General features: G+C 51.0%; 7 protein-coding genes across 7 annotated transcripts; 4 read left to right on the top strand and 3 right to left on the bottom strand.

Annotated features, from left to right (window-relative positions):
• Nucleotides 1-612: 612 nt before the first annotated feature.
• Nucleotides 613-978, bottom strand: N7482_006541 (uncharacterized protein; the record flags this gene model as incomplete). The annotated part of the gene is made up of 2 exons (XM_056688666.1): nucleotides 613-729; nucleotides 838-978. The coding sequence occupies 2 exons, from the start codon at nucleotides 976-978 to the stop codon at nucleotides 613-615; spliced, it is 258 nt and encodes an 85-aa protein (XP_056541095.1).
• Nucleotides 979-4,517: 3,539 nt separating this feature from the next.
• Nucleotides 4,518-6,033, bottom strand: N7482_006540 (uncharacterized protein; the record flags this gene model as incomplete). The annotated part of the gene is made up of 6 exons (XM_056688665.1): nucleotides 4,518-4,717; nucleotides 4,774-4,894; nucleotides 4,953-5,295; nucleotides 5,350-5,543; nucleotides 5,601-5,836; nucleotides 5,895-6,033. 6 exons carry the CDS (start codon nucleotides 6,031-6,033, stop codon nucleotides 4,518-4,520), a joined length of 1,233 nt encoding a protein of 410 aa, XP_056541094.1.
• Nucleotides 6,034-7,507: 1,474 nt separating this feature from the next.
• N7482_006539 (uncharacterized protein) lies at nucleotides 7,508-9,124 on the top strand (the record flags this gene model as incomplete). Its single annotated transcript, XM_056688664.1, has 5 exons — nucleotides 7,508-7,774; nucleotides 7,832-7,960; nucleotides 8,016-8,432; nucleotides 8,491-8,675; nucleotides 8,734-9,124. The coding sequence occupies 5 exons, from the start codon at nucleotides 7,508-7,510 to the stop codon at nucleotides 9,122-9,124; spliced, it is 1,389 nt and encodes a 462-aa protein (XP_056541093.1).
• A 798-nt stretch (nucleotides 9,125-9,922) lies between these two features.
• Nucleotides 9,923-10,990, top strand: N7482_006538 (alpha/beta hydrolase; the record flags this gene model as incomplete). Its single annotated transcript, XM_056688663.1, has 1 exon — nucleotides 9,923-10,990. One exon carries the CDS (start codon nucleotides 9,923-9,925, stop codon nucleotides 10,988-10,990), a length of 1,068 nt encoding a protein of 355 aa, XP_056541092.1.
• A 609-nt stretch (nucleotides 10,991-11,599) lies between these two features.
• Nucleotides 11,600-13,323, bottom strand: N7482_006537 (uncharacterized protein; the record flags this gene model as incomplete). The annotated part of the gene is made up of 3 exons (XM_056688662.1): nucleotides 11,600-12,696; nucleotides 12,765-13,148; nucleotides 13,200-13,323. 3 exons carry the CDS (start codon nucleotides 13,321-13,323, stop codon nucleotides 11,600-11,602), a joined length of 1,605 nt encoding a protein of 534 aa, XP_056541091.1.
• A 624-nt stretch (nucleotides 13,324-13,947) lies between these two features.
• Nucleotides 13,948-15,464, top strand: N7482_006536 (NAD(P)/FAD-dependent oxidoreductase; the record flags this gene model as incomplete). Its single annotated transcript, XM_056688661.1, has 3 exons — nucleotides 13,948-14,242; nucleotides 14,303-15,259; nucleotides 15,316-15,464. 3 exons carry the CDS (start codon nucleotides 13,948-13,950, stop codon nucleotides 15,462-15,464), a joined length of 1,401 nt encoding a protein of 466 aa, XP_056541090.1.
• Nucleotides 15,465-16,393: 929 nt separating this feature from the next.
• On the top strand, nucleotides 16,394-17,398 carry N7482_006535 (uncharacterized protein; the record flags this gene model as incomplete). Its single annotated transcript, XM_056688660.1, has 2 exons — nucleotides 16,394-16,528; nucleotides 16,613-17,398. The coding sequence occupies 2 exons, from the start codon at nucleotides 16,394-16,396 to the stop codon at nucleotides 17,396-17,398; spliced, it is 921 nt and encodes a 306-aa protein (XP_056541089.1).
• Between the last annotated feature and the right edge of the window lie 61 nt (nucleotides 17,399-17,459).

The following is a 17,459-nucleotide window of genomic DNA, read 5'->3' as shown; positions in this document are numbered from 1 at the left end:
GCACAAAACACGGGTTCATCGACAGGGAGAACGGTGGATAGCGAGTGCGGAGATGTGGTGTTGGTCCGAGCGGGCTCAGCTCCACTGGAGCTCCTTGTTTATTATTGTTTGCCCTCAACGCCCGCCACACGTCCCCGTTGCTGGCTGGATTTGAATCACTTAATTTGAAATCAGGGTATCTATCTAGGCCACCCTGAGCGCTCGACTATGTTCTTTACTAATGCAATTCAAGCGAAAAGTTCAAGAAATTTTCTCTAGCCGTCAGTGGTTATAGCCCAGGATGGAAAAAGCAGTAGTCTGATTGGCGCCCCCTAGTGGCAGCCCGATGTTTTGTTCCGGTCCCACAGCAACCCGATCGCCCCAAATGGCTGGTGGTGTTTTTGTTGAGCCGACACAAAATTGCCCGCGCAATTTTCTGTCGGCCTGTCCAGTCATACCTCTATCGTGATGCCCATTGCCTTGACTCTCGGGCTGGGATCTAACTTGTGAACCCTGGTGCTCGCTACATTGTTCTATCCCGTCCAAACATCATTCATAATAGGTCTTACCTAGGGACGCATGTAGTTTACTAGGTTCCTCTTCCGCCTCCGCCGTCTCGCGATTCTCACACATCTATGGATACCAGACCCTGGCCCACTCAATAGCGCCGAAGCGCGGGGTGGCCAACTCCGGGTTCGTGGCCTCAACGCGCATGCGGTGCTGCTCGCGCAGTGCGGGACACTTCTTCTCCTTAAGGAAATAGTAGAACTTGCAATGCCCTGGGCGCCATGGCTCTAGTTAGGGAACTGCTGGCCAAAGAGCTTCTGGGCCTTTTCTCCACCTCTAGCAGAGGTTGACGTGGTGGTACCAGACGAAGTAAATCTCATCCTCGTACCTGTGGCGCTGCTTGCCGCGCCAGTCGGAGCCGTTATTGTTGGAGCTGGCGCCCGCGCTGCCGTAGCGCTGGCACGAGTGGTACGGGTTGGGCGAGGAGCCCATGGGCGGCCGGGAGGGAGGCCGAATTTTGCATGATACCTATCCCAATTATCACAGAACCTCCGAGAAGTTTAGCGCGATATAGCCAGTGACAACTTAGGATTTGGGGATTAATATTTCAATACTATCCTATGTAGTTCCCTTGAGATGATGGGGTGTATGCATTGAGGATAATTCAGTGTCATCCTATGTTTTATTTCTCCGCAGAGGCTCCAATGCCAAGTCAGGTAGTGTTTTAAAAGGTTGGGGGAGTGTTGGGTGCTGGTAGGGCGAGGAGTCAATCGTGCAGCTAAGCAGGGCACACGATGCGCCGAGGCAGATACAACTTAACGGCCCCCGATCTCACGTACCCCTGGCAGAACCCAGAAAGGATACACAGCGACCTTCCTTGGCGTGTTGACGTTGTGAATATATTAGAGCCCACTGCGCGGCGGAGATCTGTGGCCTGCACAACGGTGAGAGCGGCCCAGGCCTTCCCGGTGGGGCCGGTTAGATCAGGAGTGGATGGTGAAACCAAGCAAGCAGGGATCTTGTGAGGATTTTTTTGCAAAAATCCTCACAAGATCCCTGCTTGCTATTTACCTTGGTGGAGCAGTAGAGGGTCCGAGAGCCGAATGCCCTTATTGCTGGGTGGCGGAGGTAGGTGGGCGATACTAAGGGAGCCTGATGTCTCCGTCAGGTTATTCAATGGCCACACGCGTAACCCGACTGGATGGTAACTCTGCTGGGAACGGCCCGACGGACCCGGGACGCTGGGTCCTGGAGCCACTCCTGGACACCCTGGACACCCTGGACACCATGGACGCAGTTTTGGGACCATTAGCCATCCCATTCTAGGTTTCTATTGCTCGGGGAACCGTAGGAAATGCATGACAGTGCATGAGCGTCTTTCGCCGGAGGGAGACGATCTTGGATTTGCTGGCAGTATCAGAAAAGGAAAGAGCCATTCTCTGCCCGTGTCGCTAAACCTTTTCTAGAAGTGATTTTCAGTGAGATCGGAGTCAAGAGGTGGTTTCTACTGATATGTCTCCGGATTAGCGTAGAATGATTTAACGCCCTGACATTATTGTCACTGTTCTGTCTGTCCCTTCTGTCTTCCCATTCGTCCCATTCTTCCCATCCCCCCAAGCGTTCGCAGCCGCGCTAAAGGTTCCCATCCCCCATGGTGACTTACTTTTGTCGTACATTATATTCTACAAGAATAATGATCTGTCATCTTCGCTTATGAGAATCTCTGTCCCTCTCATATATAGCTTCAGTCCCTCGAGCCTAGAAAATTATTTCGGTTTTTGTGACTAGGTCCGCTACTTGCTAACGACTAGCCATGCTACGCTTGTTATATCAGAGAGTCCGTGTGGTTGTCGCTATTTGGGTAAAAATCCTATGGCCATCTACAGACAACCAAAACAGCAGTCCGGCTGTGAGTATTTCCCAAAAAAACGCTACAGCTGTTAATACCTCTGCAATGTCTAGAGCGATATATTACCCGTCGATCGAGTCCAAGATGCACCCTCTCAGGAGGGACTACGCCGGCGTAAGCCTCATAAATGTCAGTTCAGTTAGCTCGGTCCGATATGCTCACCAAAGGGTTGCTCACGGACTACAGTTCGAGAAGAATGATTTGTCCTGCCTCAGAAAACCTTTGGATGGGGCGTGTCAAAGACAGAAGATAATGTGTTCGGGTTGATTCATTGTGGCTATCCTGTTACATATACCTCGTTCTCTACTCCGGATGGTAACGAAGCCAAAGAGGTTCCTTCAGTACTGCCCCATGTTCTCCCCAAGGTCTCTTGCATTCTCTTGTAATGTCTCATATAGAAAGGCTTCTATAGCCTCGGTCGACGCTGAATGATATGTCCTCTTTCAATATTGCTCATTTTGACGCAATGCTGGCCATGGTGAGGGTGAATAACGGAGGTGTAGTAAAAGCGCTTTGTGTTTTTCGACTTTAGGAGAAGAAATGGGCTTAAGAAAAAGTCCGCAGCCAGGCATTCGCCGTGTTTACCACTTCTACAAGGACGTAAGGTTGACCTTCCAAGGATCAAGAATCAAAATATAATATAAGCTATCTATAAGATCAAGGCTTCATCCGGAGTTGATTTAGGAGCTGGACAGGAATGTGGCTAGAACTTACCACTCTGCTTTGTGGACGCAATAGGTGGAGGAGTTCAATATGTCTCCACACAGACACCTGTCATCTTACCTACAGAGGACGCGCTGTGAGCCGACACGCCTGAGGTTCGAGTGAAGAGGGAACTCACAAAACTAGTCCCCAGCGATATCGTGCAGGCCCCCTGAGGAACGAGACTATCCAACCTAGAGAAGCGTCCTCTATCGCTATGGCCAGTCTTTTACGCAATATAACATCCGCCGACGATCAATCTATGCTACACTATCTACAGTAGTGCCTCGTCGTGCATTCCCTCCTCCTTCGCACCCTACATCAGAAAGGTGCCAATTCGGTAGAAACTGCCGCTGCCGCGATGCAGTCCGTGTTTGTGCAGCATTCCACGAATTCGCGAAACAGTGTGATCTATACTATATGAGCATAGAACGACGTGCTACTAAAATCCCCCAAGCTACCGCCATCGTGCAAGATACCCTATAGACTTTGCAGCTCCCCAGTAGACGATAGCTTAGAGGCACCCAAGGACGTCGCTAAGCGCCACGGACTACAGCTATTGAAAAGTCACGAAATCGACTACTTCAACACCGACAATGGTATCACTATATACGCGGAATCGGAAGAGGAATATACCAAGATAAAAGAATTACCAAATTACCCGAGGAGATTGCGGATATCTCTACGGATAAACTAGGCTTTGCCGTTGTTCCGCGCACACAGCGTTTAAAGGTTCGGCTGAAGAACGATACCGAAAAACCGCCGACGAAGCTATACCTGCTTTCCGCGAAGGACAAGGAAGTCGTCGATGACTACTTCGACAAGCTCCACGAAAAAGGCCATATGATTTGGAGCCACATCGCCATTTACTTCGGATTCCCTGTCTTGGTTGTTTGGCGCACCTTACCTTATCTACCGGCGAAGAAAGCCGCGCGTCGTGGTGGATTGCCGTGGTCTAAACAAGCTGTCGGTCTGAGACTCGTACCCTCTACCGCGTCAAGAGGATGTAATGAACTTTACACAAGGTGCCACACATCCATCGGCGTTCGACTCTCTACAGTTCTTTTACCAATGTGGCGCGAACCATGTAGATTGGCACAAAAGTATTGCTGTCAGATAGTGCCATTTTAGACCTATGAGCCTTGAACTGTCTCGGTAGCCAGGTTATTATTTTGATTTGTCAATCGCGCAGTGAGTTCTACTGGGCCATTCAAGTTCTATAGTTCTTGTTATTTCCCGGAAAGGAGCTCGTGCTTGGACTAGCTTCACGAGCCTTGAGCTACATATTAAAGGTCGTTGGATTAAGTAGTGATATATAATGGAAATATATATAGCTTAGCAAGAACTGGACACAGAAGTCCGAACTTACTGTAATCGTCACGGCGATGCCACTATGATCAAAGAGTGATATCCGCTTCCCTTATTTACCCGGAACGAGGAGCTGCTTCTGTTTCTTGATGTGGTGGATCACGTCGATATCCACCTTCAAAACGTTCGCGACAGTATCGGCCGGAGTCAGCGCGAGCCACTGAGCCAACGAAATATCGGCCACACGGTCGCTCTTATACAGCTCGATCCATATCAACTTTTCAGTCTCGGAGGTATTCTCGATATAGTGGCCTGAACCGAAACGTTAATTTCGAGATTACAATCAACGCATGAGAGGGGTTACCAACCGCTGTTGTCCGGGAAGACAGCGGTGTCTCCGGCCGTAAAGTCAAACGTCCGGGCCTTCGAGTCGCCGATGAAGACTGTTGCCCGTGCATTGCCCTGGTGGAAGTAGAGCCACTCCTCAGCCTAAACAGACGCGTTAATCAGTCTCAATTCACGCCCTCCAAAATATCGAGAAGCTTACGTTTGGGTGCCAGTGAAGCTCACGCAGACCCTTGGGCTCAAGCTCGACGATGGCAGCCGCAATAGTCTTTGAGATGGGGAAGTTGGTCGAGTCTACCTTGCGAAAAGTCCCACCATGACCAGGGACGGGCTCTGAGGGGTGCTTATACGTGTGGTAGACATAAGAGCTGTCCCCCTTCAGAGTACCCTCAGGCGCCGTGTTGGCATCTGAGCTGACGGTACCGTTCAGAATATACGGGAACTTGGTGGGAACATTATCAAAGACATCGGCATCGACGCCGAAGTTCTTCGCAAGGACTTCCTTGGGGGTGTGAGCAATCCAGTCATCGACCATGAAAGTAGTTCTAATAGAATGTCAACTTGGTGTGCGTGTAGGTTGACAAACACAAAGTACTAACCCGATCTTCTCAAAGTCACCGTCATCGAAGGCAAGCAGGTACTCGTTCTCGTCATCCAGGCCCTGGACATTGTGGGCAACCCCCTTGGGGAAATACCAAATGTCACCGGTCTCGAGCTTCTCGGTGGTGAAACCTCCGTTCTCATCAACCCCAGTGAGAAGTAGAGATCCGTTGTAAACAAATCCCCATTCAGCCTATCAATATAGGTCAATAACAGGATTTGCGAACTCCCTCTGAAGAAATTTGCATACCACTCTGTGCCAATGCAGTTCACGGATGGCCCCCTTCTTCAGATGCTGTTGAGCACCAGCGATATCATGGCTTTGTGGCAGATCTTGAATGACTTGCTCACGCGACCAACCGCCAGGAAATAACCTTGTCTGAGACTGGGAGAAACTCCATTTGACATTGGGGACAAAGCCATTATCAGTGCTTGGAGTGCGCAGCTGATCTGGGTTCTGAAGATCCACCGGTTTATTAGTTCCTCCTAATATACAACATTGTGAGTATAGAGCGATAGAAAGAGAATCGAAGGGGAGGACTACCTAGTAGAGGAGCACCTTTCCCATTTTCATTGTTGATGGGCTGCCCGCTGTTCCCAGGATCAGACCGTTTGTTGAACTTGGGTACAGCTAGCACAGAGCTTGACAGAAGACCAACAAGGGCAAGGCTTGGGAACCGCATCTTGGAAATATTAGAAAAAAAGTGAATGGAAGGCAGTAGCCTGGGGAAAGCCTTGGTTAATTTCTGTGGGTGACCCTTGCCTGGAGCATTATATAGACACATTCCTAAATCTTGCATCATCACTATTTGACCTCGTGGCGCATGAGCGACAGCCAAATTGCGATCACAACATAATCAATAAATATCGCGATATGCTACGAATATTGCGATGCAATAAAGCCAACATCCCGTATAGTGGAGAGTATACATTCTCCTCGTGCGAGAAGATGGTGCAACAAAGGGACCGTGGGTAATTTCAAATTCCGCGCGATAGCCCACAAAAAGTCGGACCCTGATCGGCAACCAAGGATTCAAGAGCCTGTACACGATTCTGTGGATGGGTAAATTAGCGTGGCTGTATGTATAGCAACATTCTTGGCATACTGGCGAAATCAACGAGGTTTCGCCCGTGCCCTTGGGCCCCATGGGGAAATGTCAGCGCCGATCAGGGACCTGACAGAACCCTTTCGCGAACTCAAAGTCTGCATTAGTTTTGAATCGAGGAAGGTCAAGGTTCAGCCCGCATTCGATCACCTCATCTATTGCTTGATCTACTGGTCCAAGGCTTTCTTGGTGATGTCTTGGCGGTTGCAGGTCATCATCACACTGCATGGGATGGTTCACGAGGCGCGATGTCTAAGCTTTGCATTGATCTTTTACCAAGAAATTGGGCTGTTGATAGTCTCTCGGGGCCTTTTCTGAGTCACTTACCGGATGACCCATCGGATATTCACTGAATAGAGATTGATGCGCTTTCGGTTATTGAGAATTTAGTGGGAGGTGAATGTCCCAATCTGACTGCAAAGCTAGAGTATATCTATATCTCAACGAGGGCTGATCGTACACGCCGGATACAATGAGATGAATAGGTATTAAGACTACAAAGGCCATTTAACTTGACCGCAAAGCAACCCATCGGCTTTAGCCAGGAAATTCGGGGATCAGAGACTATCGGGGACCACCGAGCGAACTATCGATTTCCCGGGGTTCTGACCCTGCAGGAGTTCGTCGTTCCTCGCCCAAGAAACGGGCTTTGACTTCAATCACGACATCCCATCGGCATTAGCTGGGCCTTGGCTCTGCATAGCACAGGCATGTGGTGATGAAGCGGGCTCGACCTACCATCCGAATATGCTCATCTGCTCTTCTCACACTCTTGATGGTATTGGAAATTCGCAATTCCGCAGATCAAATTCGTCTTGAAGTTATTTGATATTTGGCAATACCTTCCCGGCCAAAATGCAAGCATTGCGTGCTTGGGCTTCGGAAATCTGAAGGCTGAAGGGATGTGAAGGAGGGAAGTGATTGTTTCTGTTGCTGAGGAGAATCCAATGTCTATATAAGCTGCAGTAATTCCCGCAAATATGCTCACCAGAACGTTCATCTGAGGCAGTTTTCTCCATTCCTATTTGCCCTTGATATCGGTACCGACAAGATGAAGTACTCGCTTGCTTCTGCTGCATACTTGCTCTCCCTTGCGGAGTGTCTGTCTCTCCCCCCACTCATTCCCACTATCCCGGGGATTACGGAGCCTCTGACTACGAATGCACCGCCATTGCCGATCTTGCAAATTCCGACCCCTCCCCTGGAGAGTCCTCCCTTTACTCCAAGTAATATCAAGCCCAAGAAGATAGGTTACTTCTGGACTGGATCCGGAGACAAGTTCCACAAGGACTTCCTTGCTACCTACAGCTTGGATGATGTTAGTCGACTACCGTTGCCGGCCTGGGCGCCGTGGCTAACTTTGCGTTTGCCCTAGGATACTTTTGGAACCCTTTTATGGGTGACTGATGTGCCGTCCAGTGGCAATGATCCTCATCACTTGGGACCCTCCCTCGATGGAAAGACGCTATTTGGTGGTGGGTTGCTCTCGCTTCTCAAGACACAGGTAAGTTTCGATACTCCGCAATTGCATAACAACGTAATGACGCCTGTTCTGGTAGGACACTGCGTTCTACTTCGATACCTCCAACCCATATCGCCCGACGTTCAAGAAGAGCAACCGTGCCCTGCTGTCATCAATTGCGGATGAGGTTCGAGCTAAACCCGACGGGGGATTCTTCATTACCTACATGGGCTCTGCTCTGGGCACCACGCCCGGCCGTCTGATCGAGACTGATGAGAACTTCGATATCATCCACGAATGGCCGGAGGATGTGGAGGGCACCTTGAATATCTTGGGAGAGCAATTCTCTCCTCACGGACTGAGCATTGACTGGAAGAATAAGCTAATTCTCACGTCGGACTTTGTGGAGCCTATCTCGATTCTGAAGCCTACTACTGGTGTCCGCCGTGCTAACACTCTTCGCCTCTGGGATCTTGACAGCCGCAAGATTCTCAGCACTTTGACTATTCCTGACGTAAGCGTTTGACGCCCAAGATTTTTACTTAGGAGTTGGTTACTAATTATATGCACAGGGTGGCGGTATACAAGACGTCAAATTCATCCCTGGTCACCCAGAAGCTGCTGCTCTCGCGACTGCCGTCCACCTTGGCCAGGTTTGGGTCATCTACCCTCTGCGCAAGGATTCGAATGGGAATCAGGGTGTTATCGAGGAGCTCTACGACCTTGGACCCAAGGCTCGAGACACTGTTGCTATCTAGTATGTGATAGCTCTCTATCCATGGATAAAGATGGTAGCTAACCGTTCTCTCCTATAGCACGGACATTAGCCAGGATGGGCGCTTCTACTACCTGACCCTCACCACCGCCAATCACATTGCTGCTCTCGATATCAGCGACTTGAGCAACGTTAAGCGGCTGGACGACCCTGATGAGGATCAGCCTACCGTGGGTCCCCACTACGTTAAGGTGACTCCTGACCAGAAGCATCTGGTTGTCACCGACTACTTCGTTCAGACCGGCGAGATTGGCATTATCAATACGCCCGCTGATTTCAAGGCGCTGTACATCGACATCAACGACGATGGTAGCCTGAGCTTCAACCGCACTATTGACTTCAGTAAGGAGTTCTCCGACCGCGGTGGTGCCAAACCCCACTCCAGCGTCATCTTTGACCTTAGCGACCCCGAAAACCCTCTCTATTACTAAAGCGGGAACACGTTAGTTAGCTTAACTAGCCCTACCTAGCCTTACATAATATGAGAATGAGTTTTCCTTTGCTCCAACCCCCTATCCATCTTTCAGAGATTAATGGAAGGACCCTAATATACAGACTACATTAATTGACCTCACTCATGGCGATGTTCTAATACACAGTCTCTGCTCTATCGCTCTGTGACAACCCAGTAGATTTGATGCCGGGGTCTACAGTACTGATACGGAGGTAGGTACACCTTTCAATGATTAGCCATGTATAGGAAGTCTAAAAAACAAGTCGCTTTTGTACACCATTATTGTAGTGCACAGCAACATAGATCCTGTCTCGCACCCCCCAAAAGTTCCCTCTTATGGCACAGTGTGCGATGTTCCCCCCACCCCCCGGCTGTTTTCCGGCCCGGGCGGCTAGGGGAGGGGGAAAGAGGAGATAACCCACATTCCGTGCTCCCCGAAATTACAGATCGCCAATGGCACCTAATGTTATTGTGTTATTGCAAGACCATCCTCGCTCCGATGAGATTGGCTCCCATGCGTTCGCGAGATGCACTGCCGAGCCCTTCCGAACTTCTTACTAAAACGCCGTCTGTCACCAGCTCTTTGCTTCCCTCTGCTGATTTACAGGCATTACTAGCAGGATCGACTATACGACCGATCCGGCTGGAGTCCGGGCGGACTCCGGCCGGACGGCTAAAGGTTCAGATCCTAGACTTTGTCATCTAGATTCCTTCGAAGGTAGTATTTATATCACAAGGAATTATCCTACCTTTGTTGGTATCTGATCAATCTACCATGTCGACTCCAGACTACTTCACCAGCGACCCGGACTGGGAAGCATTCGCCACTAAAAATGACATTCCGCTTCCCTCGACCACTTCCCGCCCACTGTCCGCCCCAATCGACTTCACCCAACTTGATTTCGCTTCAATTCGAGCATACGAGGCGACATCTAACACCAAATGGGCCGAAAGTCACCCCATGGAAGAGGTCGGCTATACTGCAAAGTCAGTCACAGTCCGAGCCCGCGATGGTGCCGATATCAACGTGAAAGTGTCCTTTCCACTGTCCGACCGTCTCCACGCTAGAGGGAAAGATAAGGCTTCTCTACCGATCCTCTTAGTCACGCATGGTGGGGGCTGGATTCAAGGCAATCACACCTCAGAGGAACTTTGGCTCTTATACCCATTGTACGAGCGCTTCGATCTTGTGATTGTCAGTGTAGAATACCGGCTGGCTCCTGAGAACCGCTTCCCGATCTGGATCGAAGATTCGGAGGATGTACTAGATGCCCTACTCGATTCCCCCGAGAGGCTTCTCAGTTTAAACGCAAATATCAAGGTCGATCTTAATCGACTTATCCTGGCTGGTTCCTCCTCTGGAGCGGGAATCAGTGCCGCTCTCTCTCAGATCTGTCGTGACAAAGGTATCCCCGTCAATGGTGTCATCCTCAATGCTCCCATGCTCTGCGACCCCCGTCATTTCCCAGCCGCCGAGTACGGTCCTTCTGAAGAGTGCCTTCGCTCATACGCCCAGTGCATGGATATATTCATGGGCTCAAGTGGGTTGCTCGCCGTGTGGAACCTGATTCATCCGGATCCCGCCTCGGGCTTGAACAGTAAAGCGTCTCCGTTGCTCGGGGATATGAAAAGACTTCCACGACACTTGATCTTTGTCTCAGGACAGGATCCGTTACGAGATGAGGGGATCGCGTATGCCAGAAAGCTAGAAGAGGGAAATGTCCCGGTTACGCTTCATGTCTATAAGGGTGTCCCGCATAATTTTGGGCACTTTTGGGAGTTACAAGCGACAAAGAGATTTTGGGGGGATTTAAGAGCTACTCTGGAGGAATGGTTGCTTTAAAGATATCATGTCTTTGAATAACTAACGAAGGACTAACATGAATCTCGCCTATGTGCTTTGGAATCCTTCCCCGATCCAATAATCTCATATTTGACTCTCCATACATAGTTTGAGGACAAGATAGGAATTGTAAATACGGACTTGCCATGCTTGTCTTGTGACAAGCTTGTCTCTAGTAGTAGCTAATAGACCTTGGCAAAGACCAGGTCTAGTCCCAAATCTTAGGACTAGGACTTAGAGCATCTAGTCTTTAGTCTTTTTTCGAAGTAGTTAGGACCGCACCACGATCCCCTATAGTCCTTTGCGGTCCTTGGCGAGGTCTAGCCTTGACAGGGGCCTCTCGCGCTCTTGTACTAGATATTAGTGCCAATTGCATTCTCCAGTACTTAATTTCTGAGTATTGCCAACCCAAACGGTTCATCTGTAGAGATTCGCATACAATTACAATATCTCCGCCGTGAATACTTGGTATCGTCGAATGGTTTTAAGTAGGTCAGTCCGATGCAAGAACCGCCCGCACTTGTTCCTGACGACTCACTTGTCTACAATATCCATCGAGGACGTACAGTGAAGTTATGAACTCATTTCATTTAGCGGTCATGGCGTGTTTCAAATCTCATCCACAATCGCCCTGTGGGGAGATTTCCGATCGGGATCCGAACTTGGCCCTTGGGCGTGGTCGCGATCAGCTAGAGGGGATACACTATCTTTCCTTCCAACCGCCTCACCTTCTATGGTTGCCTGGAAGGCCTCACGCTTGCGAAGAAGATATCTCACATCAATCCAGCGCAGCGTGCATGTCATGATAATGACCAAGACCAACAACGCGAGCGCGGACTGCCAACCGTACTTGTAAAAGGGCGCTTGTGATGCCGGCCATACCAGCACCTGCGACCACGCCGAGATAGCATAGTAACCAGCAACCGAGACACCCACAACCAGTGAACGTGCTTCGGGATCTTGAGGGATCAGATCTGCCAGCCAAGCAAAGATGAGGGGGGCTGTGCCAAGGCAGATGTAAGCTATAAAGTATGACGCATACGCGCCCGAGATCGGGACTGCGGTCGGGTGCGAAGTCCAGATGCTCATAATGATACACGGAATAATGCCAATGATACCCTGGAAGACGATGAGAGTCCATCTCGTTTGCAAGAAATCAGACAGCAAAGCCCAGATCCACACGAAAACCACGTTGATGGCGGAGCCTCCGATCGGAATGGCATTCACTTCGGACACCGTCCATCTCGGTGTCCCGTCGGGGTTCTTCAGGGACTTGAGGAAGAGCGAGAAATAGACATAGCCGTATGTACCCAGGACGGTGGAAATGTAGAGAATCGCGATGAAATAAACCACCCAGCCAGAGAAGGTGCGCTTCACACCGGCCCATGTCATCCTCTTTGGCTCAGCACGGCCGTTGCGAGCCAGTCGCTCCATTGCAAGCTCCGCATGTACCTTGTGGAACCAGAATGCGCGGGGATTGGGTCTGTTGGGAAGGTCGGGGATCATGAAGAATCCGGCGAATCCCCAAACGACGGTGATGATCGCATTGATGACAAAAAGCCATCGCCATCCGGCCAGCCCTCCGTGGCCGTCGAGTGTGTCGGAAATTGCGGCCTGCAATGCCCCAGACATCATTTGACCGACTGCTTGACAAGAATGGTAGAAACCCATGCGTTTTGCCAGTTCGGTCGGGGTGTACCAGTACACTACCAGCCATTAGTCACTGTGGAATGCCAAAGTGCAGACGGAGACGGTTGGCGAGAGATAGACTTACTGAGTAAAGTCATCATTCCCGGCCACGCACTGCTTTCACAAAGGCCCAAGAAGACCCGCAGGACATAGATCTGCCTCGCATGCGACGCCATCGCAATCAAGCCGGTCAAGACACCCCACACAATCTCCAGGCCAGGGAGCCAAATGCTCGGCCGAATGTAGGTCAGAATGATTTGTGAGGGAATAAGCATAACACAGTATGCAGCATTGAAGTAAGTTGTAAACCTAGGGTATATGCCGTTAGCCGGCGTTGCAATCTCGCCGAGTTGGGGTTGGGGAGTTTTGTTTCCATACAGATTCAATTCATTGCCATGTAGATTTAGATCTTCCTGCATACCCGAGACGTACGCATTATTGATGTTTTGCTGATCGAGGTATTTGATCACTACAATCAGTCAGCTCATTGAGTTTCCTGAATCGCGTCGCGCCATCGTACCTTGCGAAAGACAGCCGAATGTCAGGAGGAAGGTATCCAGACGCCGGACCAGGGCCTGCTCGTCCGCAGTGCGCACAAAGCCATCCGTCGGGCCATCGCGCCGGAAGAGCTTGGACAGCCCCATCATAGCTGGGGCGAGGATTCTAGGTGAGCGGGGGAAAGGGAGGGATGGGGGGATGGGGATAAGTTCGCGCCTCTTTAAGCACGAAACGACCGTCCCGATAAGCTCGCACATCCCACTTGGGGTATACACGCCCGCGCAGATCGGCGGGGCGGTCGTGTGATAAGAGCTCCGGCAAGCCAGCACCAATGATGGGACGGAACCACTCCTAGGGCGGACCCCGGGAATGCTCCGAGGCTCTAGAAACTTGCAGATCGCGCCCGATCTTGTTGGTCGCTTGGCTTGGTCCGACCTCGCTGGTCTTTGGTGCAGGTCGAGGCGAGGTTGCGCCGGCCGCCAAGCGCCCCTTCCACGAATGACCACGATAGGCGATGTGTCTCTTCCGTAAACCCATAGACCACGAGCTGCTCTGCAGTTAATATCGCCATGGAGAGTCTCCGAGATGGCGGAATGGGCTTGGTTTACGCGATAGGAAAGCTGCAGCTGCATCTGCATCTCCACAGGCCCCCCGGTTGATCGGCACCTGCCGACGCTGCGCCGAAACCAGTTCAGGTGGCTCGGGTATATAGACGGCGGTCGATTGCCGGACTCTCGTAATGGTTTCCCCGCGACACCACATTGACCACCATGCCGGGGATAGAAACCAAGGCCACGGTTGGATCCAGCAGGAGTCTGCCTAACAGCACCCCCTGCTTGAGCTATTGGCAGCGCACGACGCGTGCATTTCCCCACCTCTTCGCCAACCAGCAGAATGCGGTTCCCTCCACCAGAAAATATGTCATCATCGGCTCTGGAATAGCCGGCGGACTCACCGCGTTCGAGCTTCTCGAAGCAGGGGTCGCGGGTGAAGACATCGTGATTTTGGAGGCGCGCGAGGCAGCAAGCGGCGCCAGTTCGCGCAACGCGGGCCATGTCCGACCGGGTATGTGGAGATGAACAGACGAACTCTATGGGAGCGACCACTGATCGCTGGCCTTTGTAGATGCCTTTCGTGGGTTCAATGCCTACTCCAAAGTCCACGGCCCGGAACAAGCTCTGAAAATCATTGCCAACGAGCGGCTGGTCCTCCAGAAGGTAGACGAGTTTGTCAACAAGCACAACGTACCGTGCGACTTCAACCTGACCACGACTTTCGATGTCTGCATGACACCCGACTTTGCGAAGTATGAAGCAGACAGCCTCCAGGCATATCAACAGGCCGGAGGTGATGTGTCGCACATTCGATTCTATGAAGGAGCAGAGGCCCAGGCGAAAACAAGAATTCCTGGGGCGATGGCGGCCTACGAATGGCCCGCTGGGTCCAGCCACCCAGCCAAGCTGGCTCAATTTCTGCTGCAATCCGCCATAAGCCGCGGGGCAGAACTCCTTACCTTTTGTCCAGCCATGGAGGTGACTCGAAATGGCGCCTTGTGGGATGTCCACAGCCCCCGTGGGGTGATCACGGCGGAGAAAGTCATTCACTGCACCAACGCTCATGCCGCTCTCTTGCTGCCACTACTCGAAGCTTACGTTCGACCGAATCGTGCGCAGGCCCACTCGCTAGTTCCAACCCCGGCCTTTGCAGCCGAGAAAGCCCTTCAATCCACATTTTCGCTGCGGTACAGCCTCTACCACTTCTATTCTCTCATCCAGCGCAAAGGGGATGGTACCCTCATCCTGGGAGTGTCTCGATCCAACCCGACGTTGAGTGCAGACACCCTAGCTGGTCGCTTCAGCACCGATGATTCTCGGTATAGCGAGGAAATCGCCCAGGATGCCTTGCGGAGCTTCAGCGCGCTGTTCCCCGAATACGGCTCGGGTGACCAGGAGATTATGCACGGCGAAGGCTTAGATCATGCCTGGACGGGAATCATCGCGATGACGACGGACTCAGTTCCCTTTGTTGGTGCAATCAATTCATTGCCAGGTCAATACATTTGTGCAGGGTTTAACGGACATGGTAAGCTTGAGAAGTGCGGGAAGCAAGTAGCAGCAGCTGTGACTCACATATTTTAGGGATGGCGCGTATCTTTACCTGTGCTCCAGGGGTTGCGAAGATTGTGCTTGGGCATGATTGGAGCGAAACTGGCCTGCCGGAGTGTTTCCAATTCAGCCATGAAAGGCTCACTCGACTTGCCAATGGGAATGTGCCTTCAATATGGTGAATGACGGAAAGGGGATGGTCGATGAAGGTGGTATTCGAACATGGCGTTTGGCCTTAAGTTAGTATATGGCTCGGGAACCTTTCCAGACTCGTGGGTGAAATGTGACAATTTAATTTCAAGCTGAGAGGTGCGAAATCTTGTTTAGATACTGGTCTTTTGCGAAGAGTTGCAACACGAGATCTATCAGAGATTGCCATGGTGGTATGCTACGAATGGCGGACAATCAATGGCCGCCGGTCCTCCCTCCGATGGGTTGGGTTACTAGTTACTGCCGTGATCTTTTGGCTTGCAACCCGTTCTTGGAAAATACACTTATTAATGCCGAAGTCACCGTGTTGAAAACAAAATTTACTTGAATAAAGTTGTTTGATAAGCCATAGGATTTTGGGGCACGCAAATCAATCATAATACAAATAATACCAATCCGTCTGTTCCTCCTTCCCACGAGCTTCATAAAGTGTCCTAATTCTCTCAACCAGCGCATCTCGAAGGGTAATTTCTTCTTGACCTAGCTTACTTTGATAGATGCTGCCTACGGGTACGACAAATACCTACGATATCACCAACTTACTACTATGGTTAGCTATGTGGGCGCCGAACTCAACAAGGCAAACCTAAGCGTAAAAGGGACATCCCAGGTCTGCGCTTTCCATGCTGAAGATTGATAATATCCTTCGCTCATAATCTGTTTATATTTGGTTTTGCGCATGTGGTTGTTTAGTCAACGCTGGCCAATCGAGCCTTCTGCGCAAAGCCGCTCTGAGAGGAGAGGCCAACCACCCCACTTCGGCCCATGATCGGCTAGGCCCTCGGAGGTTCGGCGGCTATTTATTGTCCACCTTATCCTACCACCGCGCAACAGGGGAATGGGCAGGGTTGAACACCCATTTCTCGGCCCTTAAGCGCCTGGTTCATCCATAAAACACGCAATGGAAACTCAACCCAGTATGCATGAGAGGAAGCCCAAGAGGCGAGCTCGCCCCCGGCCTCTACCCCCCGCTGTCAACGCCCACAATTTAGCCCTTGAAAAAGGGCGCCGAGAGGATATGAAAAGAGACCTTCTGGTAAGCTTCCGGTATAGCGAAAGCGCTCTTCCGCTTTTCATGGAGTAGGCTAACCGAGGGTATTCGATTCGATTGTGGCTGTAGGATCTAGCGCGCCTGGTGCCTGCTCTGGCGCCTGTCCGACGCCTTTCAAAGACGCTCGTTGTCAAAGAAAGCCTTCGGCATTTCAAACAGCAACGCGAAATGTGCCTTGCAGCCGCAGAAGATGTGCGAGACCTGGTAGCAGAGAACCATCGATTGATTGCCCAGCTCAATGAGTTGCGCTTCCTAGCCGGCAAACCAAGCACACTGGCCTCGCAGCCCAAGCCCCTCACAGAGGGAATTCTCCAGCTAATGGATGTACCAAATCAAGTCTGTGGGCAATTCCCAGCGGGATTCGGGGATAACTGGGCCTGTGAAACCCATGAAGCCAAAGCCCAGCCCACACGAAGCACTACGTCTGCGATCGAAGATGCGGAACCTTTCGCGTCTGCAGGTGTCATACCATGGGAAGTGGGCCCGCCAATTCACGGACAAGCCGTGGATAATCATGAAAATGCGACGTCTTTTGCACACCATTATAAATTCCCCCTGCCTATTGAAATGGGCGCTCGCCACTCCTTGGATTTTGTTTCCGCTCCAGATACACCCATCGATTTCTCACATGAAGCGAGTCAAGAGGAGCTTATCTCGACTCGAGGTCAACTTGAATGCTATATGCCATTGAACTTCGGAGAATATCCCATTGAACCATTGGAACCGACATCGATCAATATACCCGCAAGCATGTGGATGCACGGGGTGAATATGTCACCAATTGCTCAATACATACCATTAGGAGATACGGGACCGCTGGATGTGACCTACAATAGCGCATATACTCCTCAATGAACTGGCTAAGTACGGAGGTAAATGACTTCTAATGCCTCACCGCTCTCCTGCACAACAAGTG

This window comes from Penicillium canariense (assembly GCF_028826845.1).
Source record: "Penicillium canariense strain IBT 26290 chromosome Unknown utg000004l_segment0_segment0, whole genome shotgun sequence".
Classification (NCBI taxonomy): Eukaryota; Fungi; Ascomycota; class Eurotiomycetes; order Eurotiales; family Aspergillaceae; genus Penicillium; species Penicillium canariense.
This window is presented reverse-complemented; position numbering and strand designations above follow the sequence as displayed.